The sequence below is a fragment of the Camarhynchus parvulus genome, chromosome 11 (genome assembly GCF_901933205.1).
Source record: "Camarhynchus parvulus chromosome 11, STF_HiC, whole genome shotgun sequence".
NCBI classification, from domain to species: domain Eukaryota; kingdom Metazoa; phylum Chordata; class Aves; order Passeriformes; family Thraupidae; genus Camarhynchus; species Camarhynchus parvulus.
In genome coordinates, this window is record NC_044581.1 from 8,477,717 (window position 1) to 8,505,249 (window position 27,533).

At 41.0% G+C, this 27,533-nt stretch overlaps 1 protein-coding gene across 2 annotated transcripts in view; it reads left to right on the forward strand.

The window, feature by feature from the left end:
- Nucleotides 1-1,178: 1,178 nt before the first annotated feature.
- Nucleotides 1,179-27,533, forward strand: part of CBFB (core-binding factor subunit beta) — a 37,691-nt gene continuing 11,336 nt past the window's right edge. Inside the window, exons 1-5 of one of the 2 annotated variants that reach the window (XM_030955772.1) lie at nt 1,179-1,291; nt 1,520-1,606; nt 6,015-6,131; nt 19,703-19,819; nt 23,938-24,064. In XM_030955772.1, the coding sequence (XP_030811632.1) occupies nt 1,214-1,291; nt 1,520-1,606; nt 6,015-6,131; nt 19,703-19,819; nt 23,938-24,064 (526 nt within the window). In that variant the 5' untranslated portion in view covers nt 1,179-1,213. The remainder of the gene's footprint in view (nt 1,292-1,519; nt 1,607-6,014; nt 6,132-19,702; nt 19,820-23,937; nt 24,065-27,533) is intronic. The other variant, XM_030955771.1, reaches the window with a different exon arrangement.

Consider the following 27,533-nt stretch of genomic DNA (forward strand, 5'->3'; position numbering starts at 1 on the left):
TTGGGTTCTGTCATTAATTGCCAGAGACAGCACATAGGTGCCTGTCTCACCATTTCCCCTCACGAGGAAGTTGTAGACAGCAATGAAGAATCGAGGTATAAAGTAGGTATGTATGAAAAAACAGATTTAGAGGCAGGTGATGTATGTCCCGCAGTGCTCTTGGATTGAATTAGCTCCTGCAAAATCCGTGCTCATGAAGAATCAAGAGAACAGGCTGCTGTGTTTCTAGCCTGAAAGTGAACTTTTCAAGCAGCGCTGCAGCGAAGCGCTGGGTTTTTTTGGTTTTGCTCTAGACTGACACCACAACTTCAAAGACACCGAGCCACATCCTGAGGTGGTGACGGGTGCTCCCGCTCCCCTCGGGAACGGCTCCCACTCCGGGCAGTGCGGCCGGGCGGGCGGAGGGACTGACCGATGGACGCACCGCGTGTGGGGCGGCAGCCGGACAGCGGGCTGCCTCCTGTCAGCGGCGGGCTCCGCGACCACCCCGGGCTCCTCCAGCCTTCACGCTGGCCTCGGGGACAGAGCCAGACGAGGAGGTGCGAGGCCAGCGCTGTCCCTTCCGACCTGCCCTATCCTCACCGCCACCCTCGAGGCGGGGGACGCGGCGCGGCCACCGCCTGCTCCCCACCCGAGCGGGCCGGCGGAGCAGGTGCTGTGAGGGGAGCGCTCCCCATCGCCACCGGGGCGCGGGGGGCGGCCGCTCCCTGCCCGCCGCAGTGCTGGGGCTGCTCCCCTCGCAGCGGGGAGGCGGAAAGCGCCGAGCCGCGATGTCGGGGGGAGCGGTGACGGGGGAGCGAGCACAGCGGCCCCGCTGCGGGCGAGCCAGCGCCCGGCCGAGGGACGCTGAGGGGCTCTGAGTCACCCCTCGCCCGCTTCCCGCCTGGCGCGGCGCATGCGCGGCGGCGGCGGCGGAGTTGTGAATGGCGCGGCTGTTCGGGCCGAGTTTACGAGCCGGGAGGAAGTCGGAGGGGAGGGAGCGGGCTGGGGGCGGGAGCGGGCGGCGGCGGCAGCGGCAGCATCGAGCTCCGGCGGCGGCTGCGGCTGCTCTGCGTGCGCCGCGGGAGGAGGAGGGACGGGAGGAGGGAAGGGGGGGCGCCGCCGGCGGGGGCTAACAAAGGGCGAGGCGAGCGCTGGGGCTGGGACAGCGCGGGGCGGGCGGGAGGGAGGGAGGGAAGGAAGGAGGGCAGCCGGCGGCGGCGGCCCCACCACCATGCCGCGGGTTGTCCCCGACCAGCGGAGCAAGTTCGAGAACGAGGAGTTCTTCAGGAAGCTGAGCCGCGAGTGCGAGGTAAGGCGGCGGTGGCGGCGGGGCTCCCCCTTCTCTCCCTCCCTCCCTCCGCCCGCCCGCCGTGGGTAAAGTTTCCGCGGGCCGCGGAGGGGCTGGGGCAGCCCCGCACCTCCTCTCAGCTGCGGCGGGAGCCGAGCCGGCAGCGCGGGGAGGCGCAGTCAGTGCACTCCGCTGCCCCCTTATCGCCGGGATTGGCCCCTTCCTGATTGCGCGCCCTGTTCCCCGCAGATTAAATACACCGGCTTCAGGGACCGGCCGCACGAGGAGAGGCAGGCCCGCTTCCAGAACGCCTGCCGCGACGGCCGCTCCGAGATCGTAAGTGGCGCCGCGCTCCCCTCGGTGCCCGCCGGCACCGGGCCGGGCCGCGCTCGGCTCGGGAAATAAAAGTTTGGGGGAAGCCGTCGGGGCAGCGAGCGCTGCGCGGTGCCTGAGCCCGAAGGCTCGGGGCCGGGACGGTGCCTGGGGCCGGTCGGGGCCGTACCGTGAAGGAGAGTTTTCCTTAAGGAGGGGAATGACATCGGCTGCCTTTCAAACGCCGAGGGAAAGGAGGTTTTCGGGGTGACAGGCAGCATTTCTGTCCGCCGTAGGAGTAGCGCTTTTTCAGTCGGAGGTGTCGGCTCGCTCCCGAGCGGGGACAGCGATTGTCCGGAGAGCCGGGGTGACAGGGAAGGAAGGAAAAGCCCCGGCAGTGAGAACGGGCTGCGCTCCTTCCCTGGGCACGTGCTACAGCTACGAGCTGCTAGTTTCAATATTCAGCTTTTTTTCTTTTCTTCTTTTTTTTTTTTTTTCTTTCCGGAAACAGTAGCTTTGAGAAATGAGTAGCATTGTTCAGAAGGCACTTGCTTAAAGTCCTGAGTGAGTTGTTTGATGTATTTGTGAACTAAATCAGACGCTTTTAAAATGAGGCTTTGAAACTTGCAACTTCAGCTCCGTTTTTCTCATTCATTAAGGTTAGTTACAGACTACTGTTGCCCTCTGAAATAAGAAGTGAGGTGAAGTATGGCTCAGAGTAATCAAGAACTATTTCCTGGTTTGATTTCTGCTCCAGGTTGCTTCTATAGAATTAGTATTCCATAGCCTTGTTAAGTTTGTAACTCTACTATTAAAATGCAGAAGTAACCTCTTTTTCATTTACAGTATGTAGCGAAAGCTAAGGTAAAATAGAAAACAAACCCCACTTCCACCAAGTTTGCTTTTATGAACATTCTTTAATTTCTCATAGTATGCGTACTGCTAGTCAGTTCACAGTGAAATTATTCTTATGCACAATGCAATTACTCTTATGCACATCCAAAAATACTTGAATATCAGTTACCATAACTGATCTCGTTCTTTTGCTTTTGTCAGTAAAAGGACACACACTCAAGAACACAGTTACCTTTTACTGAATAGCTTTATTTTAGCTGAATCTTATCTCTGTTTGTTAGCTCTTGTTTTAGAACCTGTAATATTATTTTACAAGAGGCCTCCTGTAGACAGGTTCTTAATTTTACTATTTTTTTTGTATTCATTTTTCTTTGTGCATGTTTGCTTCCTTTAAGAAAACACCAGGGAAACAATGGGTAGGTAAGGAAGGTATAGTTTGCTAGCTTTGGAAGTTCCTGTACAGGTGAAAATGCATAATACACCCGAATCCCTGCCTAAAGAACAAAAAGGCCATGTAGCTTATGACTAGCTTTCTAATGCAGCCTGTGCAGTTATTTGTATAAATGGGAAATCGCTGTAGTTCCACCTTTGTACTTCTCTGCCTGCTGCTGCCTTTTTTTGCCAGAACTTCATCCCTTGGAAGCAAGCAATGATGCATATTCTACATATTTTCACTCTACTTAATTATAAAATGGGCTCTATATTTCTTCATCTGAAACATCTGGTTTTGTTTTGTGAACAGGCAGGAGTAGTCAGGTTTATTTAGAAATGTAGTGTATGTAATGACTGATGTTAAAAAGGGCTGGTAATTTTACTTCTTTTTTTTTTGGTCTTGAATGTTTTTCCAGACATCAAGGATTTATTCTTTTATCTCCAAAGGGAGCCTTTGCAAATGACCTTACATATTTTGAAGCAGAAAAAAAAAGCCCAGAGAACAGCTCAGGGATTTAATGTAGAACCGGCAGTAAGTTGTTGGTTGCGTGTGTCAAATAGCTCTTGATTGAATAAAGGAAATAATTAGCAATATTACTGAGAAGTAAATGTGAAGTGTATTGAATAAGATTTCACATTTACTGGCAATGCTTTGATAACTTAAATAACCTCACATGTTTGGTTTGCTTTGGAAGGTACTTGTATTTACGTTGTCTGTGTGTGGGTCAGGTTGCCCTTGTACTACCTGATAAGCTTTTCACAAAATTCATAACATAAATGTCTGATAGCTTTTCAGACTGAGCTTTAAAAGGCTCTGCAGACAAGACTAGAGTTTTCTTACTTTCAAGTTTAAAACCAAATTAGTGGTGTGATTTCTTTTTTAATCATTATTGTTATTTTTTATTTAATTTGTTTGTTATTTGGTGCAAATTAATGGCTTCCATGTAGTCTTATGTGGTTATTAGCAGGATTGTTCTTGAGTTTTTCAGTATTGACCTATGATTTGATTTAAGAAGCATGTGGGTACTTTAACTGGATGGTTTTGTCTCTTCAAAGGGAGGGAACAGGCTTCAAAAATCCAGAGAACAAATATCTACATAGCTTTTCATGGTTTAAATGGTGCCTGCCTGACTGTGTGAGGATGTGGAATTTGTGTACTTTTATCTTCTTCTTTTCTCTCATACTTTTCCCCTGTTTTCATGGCCCTCCAGCACACATTGGGGGTGGAAGCAGGAAGGCATGGGCACTTCACTGTCTTCTGGGTTTCCCAGAAAGCAAGTACAGTTCTTTTGACCCAGTACCCAGAACTGTCCATAGGGCTTCAGTGGACAACTGGGTTACTCTCAAAGATCTAACTCCTTGATATTTTAAATGTATGAATTAAGGAGTATAAAACACATATTTACTAAAGATGCTTGGAGGTAGGCAGACAGTTCTTGAGCAGACTAAGTGGTGAAGACTCAGAGCCACAAATATTTGGAGATAGGTGTATTTTCTTTTGTTGATACTAATAGCACCCCTTGCTAAAGCAAAGGGATGATAGGAGGTAGTGAGCCTGACAGTGATGGTCTGCAGCTCTGACAGGTTGAATGCCTCCTATTTGTGCAAGTGTATTCTTGATGAAACTTCTGTTACGTGGATTGAAATGTTTGTCTTTGCAAACAAATATTAATGCACCAATACAGAATTCTTCTGCTATTACTAAGACTGGTTTGTTAATTTTAATGACATTGAGAATGTGCTTACAGGAGACCAAGCAAGCAAACAAGAACAACAACAAAAATTTAAAAATCTGTTTTTAAGAATAGCCTGGAACCAAAACTGATTTCAGAGCATTAGTCTCCCTTGCTGGAGGGGGGAAGAGCCAAGACAAAGCACTTCTACTTTCAAAATGGGAGGTATTAATCCTGTGACATTGGTGCAGTCCACGACTGGAACTATCTTAAATAACATGTAGCTATAGTGGTACAAACACAGGTAGCAGTACAGTTATACTATGAAGTGGCTGAATTCTGGGTTGCTTGAAAGAAATCTGCTTGCCAGGAATTTCCAACTGTTAAAGTAGTAGTTGTATAGCTTTTAAGAAAAACTATATTCTAGGTTAATGGCCATATAAATCTAAGTGATCATGGCAATAAATACTGTCGTTTGATTGCAACAAATTATGTTTAACCCTGGGCTTTTGATTGGAGTGATATGCTGTGAGCCTGAGTATGCACACGCTTACAGGACAGCATGCTCACCTGTACCAGAGAAAAGTATATAAATACTGTCAATCTGATTTCTGCTTGCAAAAATAATTTTTTATTTCATGTCTAGGAATTTCTGTACTCATCATCACTTGGAGTTAAGATATATTAACAAATACAGGCAGTTTATAAAGAAAACTGAATCCCATTTTCATTTGAAATTGTAGAAAATTTTTTGCTTAAAAGCAATGCGGGCTTTTTCTAATGGGTCTAAGCCAGTCCCCTTAATGATTTTACAAAGGGCTGCAGCTGAGAGGAATTCCTACAGTTGCCTTTTTTCACTGACACAGCATCTGCTGATCTGGGTATCACTGATGTCTTAATGTGGCATGAGGACTTTGTCCTGTGCAGCTTGATTGAACTGTGTATTGATGCTGCATGCCAGCAGATGACAGAATAGGAATATTTATCTTTCAGTTAAGTGTCTAGCTAGGTATAATTAGATTGTGAAAGGAAACAAATCCTTTTCTTTCAAAAACAGTTGTCCTTAGTAATGGGTCTAAGGAGTTAATTTTCCTTCAGCAGTACTTCTTTTAGAGATAGGCAGCCTCTTTGAAAAGCACGGGCAGTTTTTAATGTTGCAGGTACTAAGTTGGTGCAGGGTATCCAGACAGAACTGAAAGGACAGATTCTAATGTCAGCAAAACTGATTTGAAAGAAGTATTGATTCCATGTTGTATTTTATATCTGAAGCAGCCAATGGCAAATGTTGTCAAAATGGAATCAGATGTTTGTAACTTAATACTTAAGAAAAATGATGAGTGCATGTTTTTGACTTTAAGTATTCTCTATGCTGCCTGGCTTAAGACATAAACTGATGTAAAAATAAATGACTGCCTGCATAATTTATGTAATGTCTTGCTCCCTGATCCTGTTTGTATTGATTTTTCTAAAAGGCTTTTGTGGCCACAGGAACCAATCTGTCTCTCCAGTTTTTTCCGGCCAGCTGGCAGGGGGAGCAGCGACAGACACCGACCCGGGAATATGTTGACTTTGAAAGAGAAGGAGGCAAGGTAAGGAGGAAACTGTTCAAACTGAAAGAATTTTTTTTGTTGTTGTTGTGCTTATGGTCTTACTGGTATAGACTGCACGTATGATGTGAGATTTGTAATATTTCACACCTCCATGCAGGTAGGTAGTGATGTGAGTACAAGTGGAAGATGGTAAGATAAAATACTGCTTTGTTTTAAAACATGCTGATGTTTAGGCAAATGGAAGAATTGGGAAATGTGGGCAGTACTGGTGGCTTTGCATTTATTTTGAAAAAGAGAAATATTTCTGCTGTCATGCTACGATAAAATTTTGGGGAACAGTCTAAATTTGGGGTTATGTGGCTGCTTCTAAAGAAATTTGGCCAATGAATTGTGGTAGACTAATGAAAATTTGCACTTTCAGCGGGTTATTTCATTGTGTCTTTGGCTGCCAGTTGGTACAGCAGGCAGTCAGTGTGCTCTAAGTGGAATGAATCTTTTTCTCAGTTTCACCATCAGCTACAATACAGAAGCATCACCACGTTCAGAATTGATTTCTGAGTCTCTTTTTTTCTGAGGTGGTTGTCCCATAGGCTGATATTGAAAGCTCAAATTCCCTAGTGGCAGTGATGGTTATTGTGAAGCTGTATTAGATTTAAAGTCAGAAACCTTGCTTAGTCTCTTCAGAATAAAGTTACTGAAATCACCTACAGCTGGTTTGGTTTTACAGGAAAAACATACCTTTAAAATATAGATGCTGTCTCTTATCTGTGCTCGTGTGGGTGCTTTGGGACTGATCCAGAGATCACTGAATTCAATAGGAGACTTTCTTCAGAACTTTCTTCAGTGGGTGTATACCAGCACTTAAGCCCTCATAGTTTCTCTGTTTCAGACTAATTTTTGTGTATTTTTTTATTTTGAAAAACTTTTAATGGACTACAAAATCCTTCCTTTTGCCTACATTTTTTCTACCTACCCTTGTAACAAGAAACAGCTAATGCTACCAAACCTACCAGGCTGGAGGAAATACTTGAAGCATATTCAGGTTTAATGGCATATTGGGTCTTTTAAATGCTGCTAGGTGGAAGAAAAATATTTCCTATAGTGGGAAAACTTGATTGGAAGAAAAAAAAATTCCTGAGGGCAGTTATGGTATGTGGAATTCCAGTTAATGAGTTTTTTGGGAAAAAATTGTTTTCCATTTAGTCCTGTGAGGCTTGCAGAAGTTTGACAAATTGGGGGAGAAGTGAAGTTGGCTGTCTGGATACTGACTGCTTTGCTAAGGAAACTGAATTGAATCTGGCTCTTACTGAAAAATATTGATTCTGGCTCACAATTGAATGAGGAATTTTTCTTGTAATGTGTAAGAAGACTGAAGTCTCTCTTCTTGCCAGTTCAAAACTAATTTTATTTACTCCTATGATTTTTTTTAACTTTGTTTTCTCTGAATGAATTCTTAAAGTACTGAACTACTTCATCCATTTTCTTGTGTTGTCTTAATCATGTAAGAGCATGGTAGGTATGCTGGATATTAAAATAGAACATGAGCCTCATTAATGAATGCCACTCCTCCTTTTATGTGTGTTTACAGTAAATTCTAGACTGCTTCACTGAAATGTTTAGAAGAATTCCTCTGAATGAGGCTAGAGGTGGACAGAGAGATAAATGGGAATAATGCTATGCTCTGGTATGAACAAATCACAAATTCACTGTTGTAATCAGCCCTCACTTGTGTAAATCACTGTGCTCTGCACAGAATTAAAGTGCTCTGAAAGTCAGCCACTCCCATGATTGGAGCAGAGGAATGAGCAGTGGGAGAGTGTTTTATGTTATCAGCGGAAACAGTTCAAGCCTTTCATATGAATTGTCTGAGATTGTTCTCTCTAGATTTTTGTCATTTGGCTTAATTAAGAATTTCTTTCACAGGCTTCAGCAGTCTCTTAAAACCATGTGATTTTTGTAGCTCTGTGCAACATTGTTTTATGAGCTTTGATTCATGAGGCAGTGCATAATGTGTGTTTGTTCATCACTGGATTTATGCCAGTAAGGCATGTTTTTAATTATATGAATAAAAAAAGGCTAAGGGGGAAGCTGTCAGTTAATAATTATCTTAAGCATTAGTTTGAGATCTAGAATGTAGATAAACTTACCAACATTAGAATATTTTTATCCTGGAATTCTGCTTTGGTGTTTGGCTAAACAATGATGGCCCAAAACAGTTTATCCAGATTTGAAGTATGTCACTATTGTGCTAAAGCAGTTTTTACACAGATTGACAAAGCTACCAATGCAGCAACTGCTAGAATTGCTGCTTAAGTGATTGAATTTTAGAAAGAGCAACACTCTTGTGAAAGTTGGGATTCTGCAAATACATACTTCATAGGCTTGAGGTTTTTCAATCTGGTATTTCTTAACTGAAGGGGTTTTTTATATGCTTAATTTGCCTTTTAATTTGATGCATCTGATGTTCACAATGGGTGGGTAGGCCTCTGGTGGATACCCTGTCTTCATTAATCCAAAAATTGGATGGCTCACTGTACGCTTAATGTTTCTGCTCATTTTAAACTCAAGTTTAACATTTTTTTGAGATAGCTTTAACATTCTGTGCTGCCTTTGACCTGCAGCAAATTTAATTGTGTATTTGAGCAATTTTTCAGGTTTGTCATAGCAGAAGAAAAAGCAGCACTAAAAATAGGTCCCTAGATCGTAAAAATGATGGAACATTGTATTTCATTGGGATTGTGGGTGTGTGTGGGGTGTGTCAGATGCTGTGTGTGTCCTGTTTCTGGGGCGTTGAAACATACTAAGACTTTCTGATCATCTGTGTTGTTAGCTAATGTCCAGAGTGTTTTTATTTGTTTTTTTGTAAAGAATAAATGAACAGATGTTAAGAAATTGAAAGATAGGTAATGTAGTAGTCTAATGTATTGACTGAAATATTAGTTAATTGAACCTTGCAATTAAATGGAGAGCTTTATTTTCACCTTGGTTTTCTGGTATCATTTATGACTTAGGCTAGTTTTATTGTGATGAGTGAAGTTTGGTAATTTTTATTTCAGTTTTGTACTGATGACATACGAACTTAAGGCTGAGCTGTATATCGACTTCAGCACTTCTTAAAATCTAATCTTTTTCAAAGTCCCTCTGTTTTGTTAAGAACTGTCTGGTCAACTTTCTTTGCATGATTCATTTTGTATACTTCTTAGAGTAAGATAATGTCCCCAGTTTTCATTTCTTCTTCAAGGTGTTTCTATAGCTCTACTTTTTCTTACTTGGAAGAACATGAGTTCTCAGATACTCTTTTTCACTGTTAAAATACCAGTCACTGATGAAGTCTGTGAAGTTGTTTTACTTCCCCTCCCCTTTATAATAAAATTCTCCATTTCATTCTAGTGCAGCTTTACTTCCTGTCTGTTTTTTGGTGGCAGCTGCTGGTAAACCAGAGTCTTCCACACAGGTTTATTTCACTGTAATATACCATGAACTCTGCAGCTTTGGAGGCAAGCACATCAGACATGATTTAAATTGATTCAGATTGCCTGCTGTGCCACATGTGATGGGGCTAGGATTTCTACTCACTAACTGTTAACTTTGTTCTAGCCATAACTAAAGATTTTGAGTTTTCTTCCTAAAGATGCTGAGTTTCTACTTGCACAATTTTTTGTCAAAACTAGATTTTATTTTGCTCTGAGTTGGTGTTAACTGCTTGGGTGAAGATTAAAAAAAAGAAATCTTTGTTATGCTGCAGGTGTTATGGCAGGAACAGAAGTGTAATGAGAAATAGTTTTTATTAAAATACAACACCTATTCAAATGGCAGCCAATAGTACCAGCTTTCCACTTTTCCTGAGCAGCCTTAAACAATTGTTACCCTCCTACTCATACCTTTTTGGGGGTGTGATGACCTCAAAACCTTGTGGTAGCTGGGAGAGGTTCTTCTGTGAGGAGCAGCAGGTGGTCAGGGAAGAGGCATCAGCTGCTGGTCTGTCTGTGTGCTCAGAGCCTTCGAGATACTTTTGCCTGCTCCAGCCAAGGGAAGTGGTGTTGTCCTGATGAAACACACATCAGTGTTCTTGCATTTGATCTTTCTCAGGCTTTTCTGTGAGCTTTAAACAAGGAGGTCAGTGTGTGGTTGTTCTCACAGCAGATGAATGGGTTTGGTGGTGTATCCAGTTTGTACCCAGGCTGGCTAAACAGCTTGATTTTATTTTTTTTTCCCTTGGAGTTGCTTGGTGGGAGTCCTGTAAAGGCTTTGTGAATGAGAAGAATCCACTTTTCTTGATGATCCCCTTGATCAGTTTTCATCCAGGAGCATCTATATGGTTTGAGTAAAATACTGGTTTTCTATAGGTGCTTGTGATTCTAGAATTTTTGTGGTTTTGCTTAAGAGTCCTTTAGCTGGCAGAGACTTCTCTGTTTCTTTTTCTTTCTAGTATTTTTCCCAGCAACATCCTTTGTTTATGCTCCTGAACTCATTTTTGCTTTAGAGAAGAGTGAAAATTTTTATCTTTTTTTTTGTCTAGATACTTGGAAGTGTTCTTCCTTATGAGCTGCTGTTGCATAGAGGAGTTCAATCTAAACTCTGTCTGAAGCCACAGTCATAGTGTACCTGTGCTTATTCACTTTACCTCACAGTTAGGAGATGCCTCTCTGTGCATACAGTTTATGCACTGTGAACAGTTAGAACTTGGATTTTGGGAAGGGAAATCTTTAGAGGACGTAGACTGGACACGTTGTCCTGGCAGGCAGCCCCTGGCTGGGTTTGGACAGTTGTTCCTGCAGAGTGATTTATCCTCAGTGCCCTCTGCCACTGGAGCGTGAGTCACCCCAGGCACCTCTCATGTGACAAGGAGCCACAGCCTTTCCTCTGGAATCCTTTCACCCCCCAGTCCTCCAAAATCCTTTTGGGACTGCCCACAGGCTCATCCCTGTGACACGGTGCAGGCAGTGACGATGCCATTTTGAAACAATGCTTGGGAGCAGTGCTTGCAGCACGGCTGTGCAAGTACTTAGGGGCTGCTGTCTGTAAACCTGCTCCTGCTTAGCCTTTATTATGTATTCTAAAAGCAGTTATTCAGTCATACTACCTTGAACTCTTTCCAGTGGCTTAAATGCACTCGTTTGAGTTGTATAGACAAGATTTCAAATATACCCATGTCATCATCCTAAAGTTTCCCAGAAGAGGAACAAAATTGGAGTTAGTGAGCTAAATTTTTCATTTGGGAAGCAGCTATATATAAGGACAGATGAGTGGTGTGTGGATGAAAGCACTACTTGAGATTTCTGCAGCATAGATGCTGGAAGAAGTCCAGACATTTGGATTGTTGAATTCTCTTGTTTGCATATCAGTCTCCACTTACTAAGGAAAGTTGCTAATATTATGCTTCTTTCCTCTTCTTATAAATGAATCAGAAAAGTAAGAGAGTCATTGTTGAGAATGTCTGCTTCTTTCTGAAAATCACTTAATAATTCATATTAAAAATAAGAAAAATTCAATAAGATGATGAAACATTTGCTTCAAGAAACTGTCATTTTCTGAAAGCTACTGAAATGGTTCTTCAAGCTTTATTGTCCAAAGCACAAGTAACGAAATGAGCTCATTAGCTTGCATAATTGCAAGTTTGATGTTACTCTGTTAAGGACAATTTCCAGTCATTGCTAAGGATGTTCTTTGCAGAAGCTGATAGTTTTCTACAGAATAATTATGGCACTATGAAATTTTATTGAATGATGAAAACTGAATAGTTGTTATAGCATACAAAAACAAAAAGCTACTAACATTATTGTAAGCCTTGATGCAGCACTACTCGTTGAGCAAATGTTTGAACAGTTTTTTCCAGACTTGAATCCTGCTTAAAGGGATGGGTGAGGCTCTTGGAGTGCTCAAGAAGGCAATGAAAGCTAGAGGGTAGAGGAAACAGCTTTTCTTGCCCCTACCTTGCTTGAGTCAGAGTCAGTTCCTGGATGTTTTTATTACCTGCTTGCCCGTATTGTCAAAATCAGGTAACTTCTTTTTTGTGTAGTTGAGTATATTTGCATTATGTGTTTTTAGTTTCCAGTCCAAAAGAGGATTAGCAGGCTGTTTATTTGCACCCAGGCAGCATGGTGGGCAGGTGATGTGTTTTAGATAAACCTCTCTTTGTAATCCTCTGTTGCAGTTGCTAGTTGTAACTAATTTTTGCTCTGTGATTTTCTGAAAGCTTGAAAAGAATAAATCTCACAACCAATTTTGAAATTTGTCTGGAAAAATATTCTGTCAACGTGGCAGAAAGCTGTGTGTCTGTTAGTTACTGGGTTTGTGAGCAGAAGCATGCTTGTGTACTTGGAGCTGCAAAACCAGCAGCCATCTCTGGGCAATATTTTGCTGCAAAAGCATTATTTTTTTTAATTGTTGCAAGAAAAAATGAGTCTTTTTTAAATGCATGCCCTCTCCATTAAAAGAGAGTATAGGTTTAAAATCCAGTCATCTCTCTCTTGCAGAATCTAGTGTAAAAATAGGCTGATAAAAGACCCTGTAAGGTTTCACAGGGGAAAACCCCAGCATATATTTTCCTTTCAGATTTTTCTTGTTATGCTCCTTGCATTTTTGTTGATTTTCAGTTCCAGCTCTGTGGCTGGTTTTGTGTTTTGAAGGCAAATGGATAGAGCCTGAGCATGACATGCATTTCTCTTTGGGAGTCCCTTCTGTAGTGACAATGTGAAAACTAGAAGCCGTCTACTTTTTGCTTTGTACTGGGGCTTTTTTGGTGGTTTTGGTCAAGTCTGGTTCATGTTTTCTGCTTAGTTGAAAATTTGCAGTATTTTGGAATGATGAACTGTATCTGGAGACTTGGTTATTAGATGATGAGTATAATTTCTGTGCAGTAGCATTTCAGTATTTTTTATCTGAGCTTCTAAGCAGATGTACTGACCAGTGATCTTAATCCACAAATAAAATGCTCCACAGATTTTAATCACATTTGTTCTGACATCTTTACTGCTTCTTATCTGTTCTTAGTTAGAGACTTGGTTTTAGTTAAGTGAAATAGCAACCTGCATAATTTAATGAAACATTGATCTGCTTTCGAAAAGGAGTCATGATTACATAGTTGAGCTAACTATGCAGAAAAAACCTAACAAATGAAACCAACCAAAAAACCATAATAATACCAGGTTTTCTACAAGGGACTTGTAAATTTTGACTCTGCAGTAAGGTTAGGGAAATTCTTCAGCTATTCCTTTTGATGTTTTAGAAACCGACCCCCCCCACTGTAGTATTTCAGTAGTACACAAAGCATGTTGAGAGAGGTTTTGTCACAGCTCTGATATTACTTACGAAGATATTTTTGAAATGAGTGTGTACATGGGTATTTCTGCTACATAGAATTGTAAAAATGGACTGTGTTGCATTGTTTACTGATATTTGTAGTAAAACCTGGTGACTTACATAAGCATATTTGAAAATTGAACAAAGTAATATCTGACCATCAGGTTTTGCTATGAAGTTGAAAATTGTATTATGTTCTGAGGTGTTTTTCTAGTTCTGAATTGGAGTGCTTTCTTTCCTCAGCTGCAAGTGAAATGTCTGTGTGTGATCACAAGGAAGCAGAGCTGGAGGAACAGGTCCCAGGCAGAGAAAGGGTGCTGGGCCCAAGGAGGTGTCCCAGGAGTCCCACCTTGGCAGCTGCTCAGGAAACAGCACTGGCCTGCTGGTGGTGGTGTGGCACAGCTGTGCCATGGGTGCCACCCTTGAGGAACTTGAAAGCCACAATTGGGTAATTTATGCACGAGTGTTTAGGAAAGGCTCTTGTTTGGTCAGAAAGTATCAATTCCCATAGATTTTTGCAGAAGAGTGTAAGGTTTGAATTTTAACAAAACCTCATTCTCATATAATGGAAGAAATTCCAAGATGTAGCTTTTAAAATAGAAGATGTTTTCTTCGTGTGTTTGAAGAAAGAATAATATGTTTTAAGGGATGAGACAGAAAGATTCATAAAAATTAAAAACACTAAAAAGTCTTATTTTTCTTATAGTTTCTTTCTAATTGGGATCATTTCCAGCTGTTTCTATGTGTGTTTCATTCCAGTTTAAATTATGTTGCAGGGGTAGCGTATGGGAGTCAAACTTTGGAAGTCAGATAAATGCTGTAAACTCTGTTCAGGACTTGGTTGCTTTTCATTAGTTTCTTATAAACCAGTGATCAATATCTGAAAGAGTAGTGTGAAGTCTTGCATGAAGTTATCAGCTTTTGCTGTGACTTCAGTTGGTGCTATACTAGTGAAGTTACTGTTCTGTTTTGTTCCCCAAATAGTTGAGGATTTTAGTGTGTAGGTTCTGTTGCAAAGTTTTAGAAAAGCTTTTTTTGCTTTTTTCTCTTTTTTTGCATTTCATGGATTCCTTCCTCCCTCATGCTTTGCCCCCTTTTTGAAACCCAGGCTAGAGACCCTTCTGTGTGGTATGAAAATGAGTCTTTGTATTGTGGGGGGAGCACAGGGATGGGGCTGATGCAACTTTACCTTTCAGAGCGGTCATGCCACATCCCTGTGGCAAGATCACAGCATTTTAATTATGAAACTGTATAAATTATCATATACTGTTGCTGTTAAAGGAAACAGTTGAATACATAATTTCTCATTTGAACATTTTGTACAGGTTGTTTCCTTTTACTTGCTAGTGTATACAGATAATGTCAAGAGAAGCTGAAACGATGAGGTTAGCCTTATCCCATTTAACATTTTCTTTCTTGCAGTAAGTGTTCAGAGCTGTTTCTTTTTTGGTGGTCAGTGTTTCACATATGAAATCACCAGGGAAATGCAGTTGAAGTGTTTAAAAGTGGGGTATGATTCAGGGGAAGGTGGGATGGGTGGATGGATGGCCGTGGCTCAGCCGAGGGGGGCAGCCCGTTATGAATGGGCAGATGTGTGCGTGATGAGGCACAGGGTGAGTCAGAACTGAGCCTCTTCTGCAAGAATGCATTCTGCTCCAGCGTGCTGGGAAAATGAAAACAGAAGGGAGGGGGCTGCGCCACTTCACTGGGGACTGGTGTTTCCTGGGGGGTGAAGCTGCTCTCCTCGGCGGCGCTGGCTGTTGAGAGCCTGCTGATTCATGAGTTGGTGGGTGGTGAGAACTGTGTGCAAGCGCTGGGGGAGGAAATGGCTTGGTTGCTGTAGGAGAAGGAGCATTTTCTGTAACTGCAGGATGTGTGGATGGAGCACACAGATAGCATTCCTCCAGCAGATCAGTTAAATACCCTGCTGGTGTGAGATAAAGGTTTACTAGATGACTAAAATAGGATGTGAAACCGAGGTTTTTTGTCTTGTGCTAAAACACAGTAGCTTCTTAAAAAGTAATTAGTTTGGATTTTAAAAGATGAATGAATGGTGTTACAGGAGCCATGTCCCTGCCTGTTCTTAACAACAGAGATAATTCCCAGTTAATTGGAGTTGGGGGAGAGGGTTGTTCATTTAAATGCAGATGAAAAGAAACAACAGATTAGTTAAAAGAATACAAAAGGGAAGGTGAGATACACTAAATGGTGAAGGTGTGGCACGGAGGTTTTGAGAACAAGCCAGCAGGAGGCCGAGGAAGCACAAACACAGCTCAACAACTTAGAGCCCAGCTAAGCCTATTCATGCAGCGCCTTCTCAAGTTTGTGTGTGTTTACGGTGCTGTTTGTCCTCTGTCCAGATAATCTGCCCGGAGATAAGAGTGTTTGCTCTTGCTGCTTGTTCGGTCAGCAAGCAGAATATTTGTTCTAATACTAAAAGCCTGTTTCCAATGTAAAAGTAACATGTCTGTGTTTCTCATTTAAAAATTCTAATGCTACTTTGATCTGTAGTAGGAGTTTGAAATGGAAGGTGTCATTTGAGATGAAATTAGTTCTGTAGTAGCTACCTGAACAGAAATTCAGCTGCTATAAATTAGTAAAAGTGGCATCTTTCAGTGTGTGACAGTTTGCTTAGGTCTCCTAGTCCAACAAAGCTTTGGCTGTGCTGGTGTGTGGAAAATGAGGGTGCAAAATGAGAGAGAACTTTCATCCTTCAACATGTGTACAAAGATTCTTAACTTACCTACACAACTGTTCACAGTCAGTGGCAGAAAAACCATACTTCCTTTGGTTTATAGGATGGACTGTATTCTGAAAAGAGGCTGCTGCATAATTTAGCTTTTCCTCTTTTATGTCCCTATAATGGTGTTTCTTTATGTAACATTAAATTTGTCCACTGAATATGAATTTGGTAATTGCCTGACTTCCACCTTCTCCTTCCTTCTGTTCTGTAGTGCTTTTCACCTGTCTCTTGAATTTTACAGCACTGACTGCCAGACATTATTACAAAAAGTACCCAGAGGTGTGTGGAGGATTTATAAAATGATTTAAATGCAGGTAATCTGGGTTAGCATAAAACTTTGAAAGAGTTGTTCTAACAAAGACATGTTTTTATCTACTTCCATAATATTAGGAAGGTGGGGGGAATTTGGGGTCTTTTTAGAAATAATGCATCTTTTGCCCTTGGTCTTCTACCACCACTGTCTTGAGGCAGTTTTCAGAGCAGACAATTCAGAAATTTTTTAGAAGACCACTTTGCTGGATTTTGAGGTGCCATAATAGATAATGTGTTCACAGACAGAGCAGTAATTTATTAATAATTCTGTTAAGTTCAGAAGTTGAAAGGGAACCAACATGGCTTTATCTGAAAAGAAGGAAATATGTGGTTAAACGTTTTTTGCTATAATCTTAGGTGGTTTCCATTTTCCTGAAAGAGGAGAGGGGGGAAAAGGAGTTTAAATTCCTTTCTTTAAAATAAATTTAAAAGTACCAGTATGCATTATTGTGTTTTAATGAGAGAAAAGTTCCTACATAAGCTTGTGGGGTTTCAAGATGAATGATTCCTACGTTTGAATGATTGTGTGGTAATTTCAAAACTCAGAATATCTTGAGAATGAATTCATGCTTTCAGTAGTGAAAAATGTTTGTTTATCAGAGTTTTGAAGACCTCCTGAATCTGGTAGTGTAAGGCTTCCAGGGCTCTCATTCAGGAGCAAGGGCAGACTGCTTCATCTGGAAAGGTCAGGCTGCGTGCCAGAGGTTCCCAGGCTGCTGTGTCAGCAGCTCAGCTGCTGGCCGGCGTGCTCAGGGCAGATTGGAGGGATCAGGAATCACATCAGCTCTGTCAAATTGTTTCCCCTTTGACTTCTGAAGGTTTTCATAGCATTTGCAGCACTGCTTGGGCTTCCAGGTGATGCATGAGGCATCGCTGAGCCTCAGCAGCTGTGTCTGAGCTACCTGCTGGTACACTGAGGCAGGAAATTTGTGTGTCAGGCACTGGCAGCTGCAGTGACCAAGGCAGCTGAGCGGCCACTGAAATGGGTCAGTGGCACCATAACATTCCTTATCAAAGAAACAAACAGAAAGTATTCCTGGACAACTTGGGAAGCTGGGTTTTGACATCTGTGGGAAGGCCTGTCTAACTTTTGATGTCCCAGGCTCCTGTTGTGGGCCAGAAGGATAGGGGAGGTTGAGTGAGAGGTAAACCCTAAATGAAAGTCAGCAAAGTGCTTTTTGCTCATGTAAAACATAACCAGCATTAGAGTACAGGCTTTTTTGTCTTTACAGACCCATGGTTAGCTTATACTGCCTTTTTATTTCCCCTCTTGAATTATTCTTCATTTGCCTTAGAAGAGAATGACAGTTCTAATAGCCTCTTTTAACTGTCTTTCACTTCTCAACTAATTAAATGCATCTATTAAATGGATGCTGCATCCTTCATTTGTTTCTTGTGAGATGAATGGGTGAAGACTGTGGGAAGGGCTGCAGCGTACTTTGTATGTTTGAAATGTTTAATCTTGAAATGAGGGCTGTGGGAGGTGGTTTCCTGGTAGTCCACATCTTACTCATGATGGTTCTGACACCTCTGCTCACAGAGGCTGTTGGCCGGTGGATGTGCCTGCTGTGCTGTCCCCACGCTGTGCTCTCCCCATGCAAGGCTGGCCTGTGATGACTCTCTCAGATGAGCTGTGAGTGCATGCACAGAAAGCCAGGCTGTGCTCTTAGCAGACAGCCTGCAGTAGAAATGCTGGTGGGAAGAAGAGATGCTCAAACAAATAACATTTATTGCTTCATTATTGAGCTGCTGCATGTTGTACTAATTAAAAGGTTTAAAGCTGTGTCACTTCATACCAAAGTGTGATAAGTTGTAAAATCAGGTTTGGAGATCAAATGTTTGTTTTCTTTGGCAAATAACTTTACTTGTTTGTCAGTTCAATTCATGTTATTTGCTCCCTGTTTTCCATTCATGGGTTGCCTTTCATGTTGTTCAGTGCTTAATTCTGCCAGCACAGCCTTTGCATGAGGGGGGCTTCCCTTCCTCTGTGCCTCCTGGAGCCCTCTCTTTTCTCACTCGAGTGACCTTAGCTGGTAAGTGTGGAACTGAGCAAGCAGGCACAGTGGGGGCGCTTTGAAATGCGTTATAGTGCTAAACATCAATTAGGCTTTGATGAGGATTTGCCAGAGGATTAATTTAGAACTGTTAGAGAGGCACTGTCTGAAAGTTCCCTACCTAGCTGAGCCCCAGCTGCTCCTGAAGGCTGAAAAAACCTCAGATGGCTTTGGAATGTCTAAGCAGTCTTGTCGATTACTAAATTCATATTCAGTGGACAAAATCTGGAGTGGGTGCAGGTGTGTGTGCAGGTTTGCCTCTCTGGTGATTCAACACGGACAAACTCCCATCCCATGAGAGGTTTTGACTTGCCAAGTAGGCTGAAATAACTATTGAGGGTTGATTTTCCTAACTTTTTTTTCTTTTCTGTACAATTCAGGTAATTTTATTGTGACTGTTTTGTTTAAGAGGGATATTATGAAGTATAACATGTCAAACTCATGTAATTTTGTATTTGCTTCTTTTTAAGTTCCCTTGTGACATCACTTTGTGCACTGTTATCTGGATGTAGGGCCTTAAGATCACACATTATTCTGTGCTTCAGCACAAGGCACAGTGCACATTGGTGCTGTACTTGGGTTTTCATCAGCTGGTGTTGCTTCTTTTGAAAAGCCTTTCACACATGCTAGGATTGACACAGGAAGACTTCCTTATTTTTAGCACAATGTGTATGTTGTTTATTTCACTGAACTCTGAGTAGTTTGTAAATTTGAGGAGGACTGAAACCAGTGCTTGGTCTTTGTTGAAATCACTCATTTATTGGGATGAAATACAGTGTTTCTTGGGATTAGGAAGGAGAGTGCTCATTTAACTATTTAGATGTGCTGTAGGATCCTCCCTGACTGGCAGAATGCCACTTCCTTTGTGACACAAAGGTAAGCTGACAAGAAAAACTCCTGGTTTAACTGCAAGCATAAGAATTCTAACGAAATCCTGGTGCACACCAGTTTATAAAATGAGAACACAGCTTAAATTTATTCCATCCAGTACAGTAGGCAAAAGTTAAAGCACTCACTTGATTAAAATGAGTTCTTGGAAAGGAAGCAGTAGAAGCTGTTAAATGGAGTCTCATGTTACCAGCTGGTTTGGATGTTCTTCTAAGAATACATATGGAAGCTTCCTGGATCAGTATTTTCATTGTGCAGGCACATGTGTAAGGGCTTGCAAATTCATAGCATGTGTTTTGCTTTTATTCCAGGTGTACTTGAAGGCACCTATGATTCTCAATGGTGTCTGTGTAATCTGGAAAGGCTGGATAGATCTCCAGAGACTGGATGGTATGGGCTGCCTGGAATTTGATGAAGAGAGAGCGCAGGTAAGGCAGTCTGCCCTTGGCTACTCACATATTTGTTCTTCTGGAGGGAAACCCAGATTTTGCCTTCACTCTGAGTACAAACTCCAAGGAAAACTTGCAGTATGGAAGTTCAGAAACATGTGGTTGTAGCAAAACACTACTTTAGTTGCATTAGGTCAAAATGTTAGGGGCAGGAATCATTTGTAATTTGCAACTTTGAGTGATTTTGCACTGTTACTATGCTACAGAGTAATAAGGTATTTTAAAACTTCGATTCCTCCAAAATACCAAGAACACTCTTCTATTGTGCCTTGCCTCTCCCTAACTTAAGAAACTAATTTTTACATTAATGAGGTGATGTTAATGTGACTATGTTTGGGATTAAAAGGAAACACTTTGTGTCAAAGTCCCTGCCCTGAACACTTCTTCCATGATGCCTAGAAAGAGAGAATAGTCCTGCCACCCTTTGTGAATCCATGAGAAAAGCCACAGACCAAAGCTTTTACTCTAAATCAACTCTTGCTGTGCATTCATCTCTTTCTAAGCTGTGTCAGTGACTTGGGCAAGCTCAGTTCCAGCTGCAGCAGAGTCATTGCTGTGGACTCCATGGTTTAGGGGACCTTCAGGCTGTAATGCCTTACACAGCCAGTATTTAGCCCTGAGGAATGTAACATAAATCCCAACGTTCTTGATCTGTAGTTAATAAGTTTGATACATAATACTATGTAGTTAATAAGTTTGATACATAATTCTGAACTGAGAGCAGGCTGATGGGAACATGCACTCAGGAGGAGACAGTGTCATCCTTTCCAAAACTGGAGGGTGCCTGAAGAAAGTGGGCACCCTTCCAAAAAGGAGAGGGGTCAAGTGACTGCTGGGTTTAATTTTTCTCTTCTTAATTTCCCAATAAATGCTTTTGCAAGTGCTTGGATTACTTTAGTTTCCCAATGTGTATATGCTGTCTTAACAACAATTAAACAATCCCCTTTTGCTGTCTTCAGGAGGTGTTTGTGCACAGAGGTTGTGATTTACTCTTTGTGTGTGTGAGGGCAATGTGTGCATGCTCTCAGGTGTCAGTGCTTTCCTGAGTTGTGAGTAAAGGATGCTGAGCTGGAGGTGTTGCTCTGTATGGATCTACAGAGATGTTTGCACTCAGTTACAGGTGTGTAACTTGTTTTTAGTTTGTGATTCTTGGTGAGGTCATCAATGGTCATTCTGTTTCCTACAACAGTGGTACCTAATGGTGCCCAGTGTCATACAGACACAGGAGTAGCTGCACCCTTATATGTGTTAGTATTGTAAACATTTGGGCAATCTTTTGCATTCTTCAGTTTCCTTTTTCCTGTATCTGTCACTGCTTCCTTGTTTAAAACTGTTGTAATATTGCTAATGGCAGTTGACTGAACTGCTGACTTTGATCCCAAAATAACCCTGATGTCAGAAGGGGCTTAAGTGCCTCATGTGGTATTGCCTGTGTACCCACGTCCTTTGTAAGAGGTCCAGCTGCCCTTCACCCCCTCATTTTTTGGAAGCTTGTCTTAAGCAAATGTACTCCTGCATTTTCCTGTCTCTTACCACTTCATACTAATGCTGGGATCAAATAAAATTTTTCTTTGCTGTCATACTTTGGAAAATGTACTACCCCTCACCAGGTCAACAAATACTTTAGGGAGAGAATCCACATGTGTTAACAGTGAAATATTTTAATTTTACCTGTTAAGCTATTGGTTTTTCCACTTAATCAACAGCCTATCCATGTCTTGCTACTAAGTGGTCTAACTTTTTGTTAGTGAAAGCTCTGGTTCTACTGCTTGCTCGGACTTTGATGGACCAACACACACAAAGCTGTACATACGTGCTTGAATATCTTACCTCTTTGGGGCTCAAATTTCCCTGGATTTGATCTTTGAGTGTCTTTAGGAGACTGTTTCTGTCCTCAGTACTTTTGCACCTCTTCTGTAGTAAAGCATCTTGCTATCTCACCAAGTCTTTTCCTACTGGGCTGCTGTGAGGATTTGTGTATAAGTGTGAATGTGTGTAAGCTCATTTTTAAAATATTTTTTAAATTTTTATTTTCTGGACTGGGAGGTTTGGTTTTGTTCTGTTGTCATGTTGATTGCTCATTCTGTTGCTCATGTTTTGCTTATTCTTACTTTTCTTTGTAAATTTATACCAGGAACATTTTAAGAGAATAAAACTAAGACGTATAAATTATTTGGACTCATACAGCTGAATTTGCTAGGCTATTATTACTAGAATTGAGAGACACTTAAAAAAAATCTTTGTTAAATTCTTGTTCTATAAAGTTGTGTTGTTGGTTGATTTGTTATAATGTATCACCAAGAATAGAGCAGAGTTTTATGTTTTACTAAAAAAGTTCTGATGCTTTTATCCCTTTCTCAGACATGAGCAAACCAGTATTTCAGCTGTTAGCATGTCTTCATTCTGGATGTCAACATACTGATTTTTTTCCCATGCATTTCTAATTTAGTTTCTTTTGGTTATGACCATTTCTTTAAAATATTCCATCCAAGGCTGTATGTCAGCCTTCTATTTCATAACCACTCTAAATGATGGTAAAATGCAAAAACCTTTGATAAAAAAGAATCTTTTTCTATTTAAATGTGATTTAAAATAGAAGGTAATAAAACCATACATCTCTTTTGTAAGCTAAAACTAAGGCAGCTTTTCTGGAGTCATCTGGGACACGAGCTTATCTGTTCTCTCTCTAACCTTCTGCATTATTAAGAACAAACTTACTTTCCACTCTCTGACCCTGATTTCTATACCTTGTATGAACACTAAAATGGCTGTAAAGGGCAAAATTCTAATCTTAAAAAGATCTTTGGTGTTAAAGTATGCTCTTGTTGGCAGCTTTAAACATTGCCCACGCCTCCCCAGAAAGCAGAGCCTGGGCCTGGCAGCTGTTTGTATTTCCCTGCCTTGGGCCACCAGGGAGCCCCTGCACAGAGCAGCTCCAGGGCCACGATTGTGCCCACGGCAAAAAAGGCAATTTAACATTTTCTCAGGCTGGGGATGCTTTATCTTAAATTGAAAAATTTATGCACTTAGTCCCCAGGTATATTAAAACTTAGTTTTGCTCTCTACATGTTTATGTCCTCTAACAGTGAAGGTCAGCTTTTTAAAAAAATTATCAACTTTGAAATAACATTTGCATGTATGTGGGAATTGTCAGCAGAGTTAGCAGTAATTACAGTTGAAGAGCTGGAAGGAGAGAGAACCAATACACTTTATCCCTTCCTGGTTTGTGGGGCCTCTTCAGATGGGACTCTTCCGTTCTGATGGGGAGAAGTAAATGTGTTAAAAGGTCTCTTTAAGAAAAATAACTTCCAACCCAATTAATAATGGCTCCACATATTGCTAACTTTTTCTTTAAAACATTTTCTAATAGAAAATACAGTTTGAAGGAATTTTTTTTGAGTGTCAGTTTATTAAATCTGTTCCTGTGCATAAGCCATTATTGGAAATAAGCAAAAGGGCTGTTGAAGACCTGCAGGTTTCTCCTCCATTGTATGGGAATATGTGCAGATTGGTGGAGGACTAATTTCTGCTTTGCACTTTCCTGTGCATCTAAATTTAAATAATATAAATGATACACAAGTATTGAGAATGTTCATACTGATGCACCTGCAGCAGCTTTTGATAAAATGAAGGATTTATTTGGTTTGTAACTTGAGTAATACTTACTTTTAAATACAAGATAATTAAATTTCCACTGTTTGTGTAGTGATTTGTCTAGCTATACCTGTGAATACTGTCTTCAAAATGGCTTTTATAAGGAGAGTAAAATGTATTGCCTTTTACACAGAACTTCTGAGAGTTTCTAGCCTTAAAATAAACCCAGCAGCATTTAAACTACTTTGGAACAGGAGCTCTCCTTTGAAAATGTATTTTAGTAGTAGCTGCATTCCAGCTTTGGTTATCTCTACTGCTGTAGTGAAGGTGAGTAATATTTCATTAACCTGTATTGACATTTGCTGGAACCCGCCTGTGTTCTAGCAGGTCCTACCGGACATACTGGACTTTGCTGCCAAAGGGTAGTTAATATTCAAAAGAAATGTGATTTGGTGGAAATGAGAGTCACCTTTTGTGTCACTCTGTGTCATCTGCTTTGGTAGCAGGAGGATGCATTGGCACAACAAGCCTTTGAAGAGGCTCGACGAAGAACTCGTGAATTCGAGGATAGAGACAGGTCTCATCGGGAGGAAATGGAGGTGAGGGTTTCACAGCTGCTGTCAGTAACTGGTTAGTACTTTCCCAAACTTTAGATTGTTTCCATTTTTGTCTGTTTGTACAATGTCGTGTATTGTGTTTGTTCGGTGATGTTATATAAAAATTGCAAAATGCATTGTTTTTTACTCTTGTAAAATGGATTTCAAGTTTTTTAAAGTTTTGATAAGGATTCTCTGATCATGTACTTTTTTCCTTTCTGTAGATGGTCTTTGCTGTGGGTATTTAAGCTGTAAAGATGTTTATTCAAAGAGTTGCCATTTCTCTCTGAAATTATACTTTAATAGCTGAGAGAGGGATCTTTTGCCTCGTGCATTTCTCATGAACACAGAAAAGGCTTTGGGAGCTGCAGGGGCAGAATTTTGGAGCTTGTTATCCCATGTTTTGGGAAAAATTACCAGCCAATTTAATCAGACGCCACAGTCTGCTTTCTTGTACAGGCTAGTTTTACTGTCTTCTCACCTTTTTCTTACTGGTGGGAAGTCTCATTCCTTTTTTTCACTGGTTTAGTTTCCCTGTCTTGTTCTTTGCTTCTTCAGGGCCCCACAGTCTTGAATCTTGTTCTTTCTTGATGAAAGCAGAAATTACTGGGATTGAGAAAAGAAGAGCCAGGAAAGGGAATGGAAACCAGCTGCTCTGAGATGTCAGAAAGGCAAGAGCTGTAAGAGGACAAGCAATAATACATAAGGGGAGTTGGCAAGTTAAGGCAGGCTGCAGGTCAGGAGAGAATAGGGAGAACACAGAAAGGCTTTGAATTTCTTTCCCTTACTAATGCTGTTTCTTACTTCCTGCTTCATCAGTAGATGAGAGGGCCTGACCTAACTGTAATCAAATATGATCAATCTGCTGGTTCTATGGTTTTTAGAAAATTTGATTATTATTATTGCTAAGCTACTTTTCTTTTGGCATTCTTTTGGATAATTGGGATGATCAGACAGGCTCTCTTCCCTTCCAACTACAACTGGAAGGCACTGAGCATGAGAATGAGAGGGAACAGATAGGCACAGAGGATAATATCTCTCTTTGAAGTGGCTGGAGTGTGTCTCCTTGCAAACACTGCTGCAGCCAGGTCAGATGTCAGCTGTAATAAAGGTAAAATCCTTGCCTTGGAGGCCCTGCTACTGCTGGATTCTTGGACCAGCTGCTGGATTGCCTGAATAATTCTGTCTCAGCATAGCTACAACCTGCTTGTAAGTTCAGAAGGAAGGTAGAATTAGCTTTAAGCTGTTCATGAAGACCTGTGCCAGCCTGCTTTACTGTTAACAACACAGTAGGAACTTCAGGTTCCTACTTTAGGTTCCAATCTTATGTCTTTGACCTCAATGTACTTAAAAATTTCTTGATATATTTTCCTTGCACTATGCCCTTCATCCCCACTCCTCTTATTACACAGAAGCCATGTGCATGCTGAAGGTTAAAAAAGAATGAGGCTTCCTGAAATAACTTCTGGAGTTCTGAGACAATTTTCCTCCAAGTGTAGAAAACCTTTACTTGCAGCTAGGCTGTGCAAAAACACTATTTCAATTAACAGTGAGATTGAGGTAATATGGAGCATCTGGGGCTTCATGACAGACATCAAAACTTGTGACTGAGACACAAAAAGCAACATTTTTGGCTGTCTGCAGGAGCTGGATGCAATAACTTCTGAAAACACTCTTGCTTTTAATAAGGCAGAAGGCTGTTGCCATTAAGTGATGTCCTTATTAGCTGCTGGTACCCACTTTCTCTTGAAACACAATAGTTGTTATCTGAGCTCTAAAGCGCTGGTATAGATCACCTACAGAAAGGAAGAAAAGAAAAAATTACTGACTTTTCATTCTACTTAAACTTATTTTAAGTATTATCAAAGGCTGTTTCAAATTTGTGATGTCAAATGCAAATCTTTAATAATTGTAATACATTGTTTTGCATACTTTCCTGTTTATTTTACTGTGCCTCTTGGATATGTCTAACCAACAGATTTTTTTCCTCCAGTACTCATAGGTCTATAATTGGTTTTTACATTTCAGTTTTCATTCCTGTGTTTGGGGTAAGATGCCCTGAACGTATATCTGGAATGTTTACAGGCAAGCTTTTTTACTCTTGACTGCATAAAAATCAGGATCTTTTGGGATGAGATGGTAGAGAGCAGAAATAGACTTACAATGCATTCCTAAAGAGGAATCAGATTTCCAAATCATTCATTGTTACCCTTCTTTTCAATCTAAGGCAGCATTTGGGCAGAATCAAATGAACTTCAATCAGTAAGCACTTGGTGTTCATGATCCTTGTACCCAATTCTCAATAGAAAGTGATGCATAAAAGTTCATTCCTGTGTTTGTTGTATTTGTGGCCTGTATTGAATTTTCTGATGCTGACGTTCTCAGTCAGCTTGGAAATGCAGTTTGCCAGTGGCACCCTTCTGATGATTGCATTGCTGACAGCTGCAGAAACCTTAATCCAGACTGCCTTCTGTTCTGTTCCTGTAATTTCAGTGGGGCCAGCAGTATCTTTGGTTTCACTACAGAGATGGTACTTGAAGGCTTTTATATGGGAAAGGCCAGTTCTGAGTGTGCTGAGTGAATTTTCATGTATGTTATACTACACACAAGTGAAGATACTTTCCTGGTGATCATTTTAATATGTTTTCGTTACAGCTTTCATCCTTAGGAAAGTTTTAGATTTTTCTTTTCTGCCATGCTTGGCATGGACAGTAAAACTCAGAATTCGCAGATGTGGAACAGGATCTCATCAGTGTTAATGATGGTTTTAAGAATTGCAACACTGTAGAAAATCAGGATATTTCTGACAGTAGAATTACAGTTGAAATGCCTTTAATAGAGACCAGATTCTGCTTCAGTGGGGGAGGGAAGGGGGATCCTGCAATATTCCACCCATTCCTACCCAAAACAGAGGCGCCAGCTCTTTGGAAATATTTATCCATCCAAAGCCTGGCAGCATATGAAAATGATCAGATTAAATTATTTATTTATACAGCTTTCTGGGTAGAAAAGATTCCCTATTCTAAGTCTTTCTGTAGACTTAACATGTAGTCTGTAGACTTATCACTGACCACTCGTCTGTGGGGAGTTTTAACTCATTGAAAACAATGTTAAAGTGTCTTGTGTGTGACAGTTGGATTTTAGAAGGGTGACACTTTGCAAGGGGAAAAAATTGCAAGTGCAGTAGCAATTTAGAAATTATCACTTTGCTAATTTTCATTTTTAAGTATCCTAAAAAACTCCCAACCAATTAAAAAATTCTTCCCCTTAAAAAAAAAAAAGGCAAAAACCCCTTCAGGGTGTTGTGAGGTTTTGTTTGCCATCTTTTCATCATATAGAATCTCTTCCATTCTAGTTTAGCACACCAGATCTTTATTTTAATGAACATATTCTTTGCATCTGAGGGCATCTGAGGTCGGTTGTGCTTGAATTTTCAAAGGTGATCATGTTTTTGTGCAATTACAGCACTCTGATGTAAATAGGGTGGGCGTGGATTTAGGAAT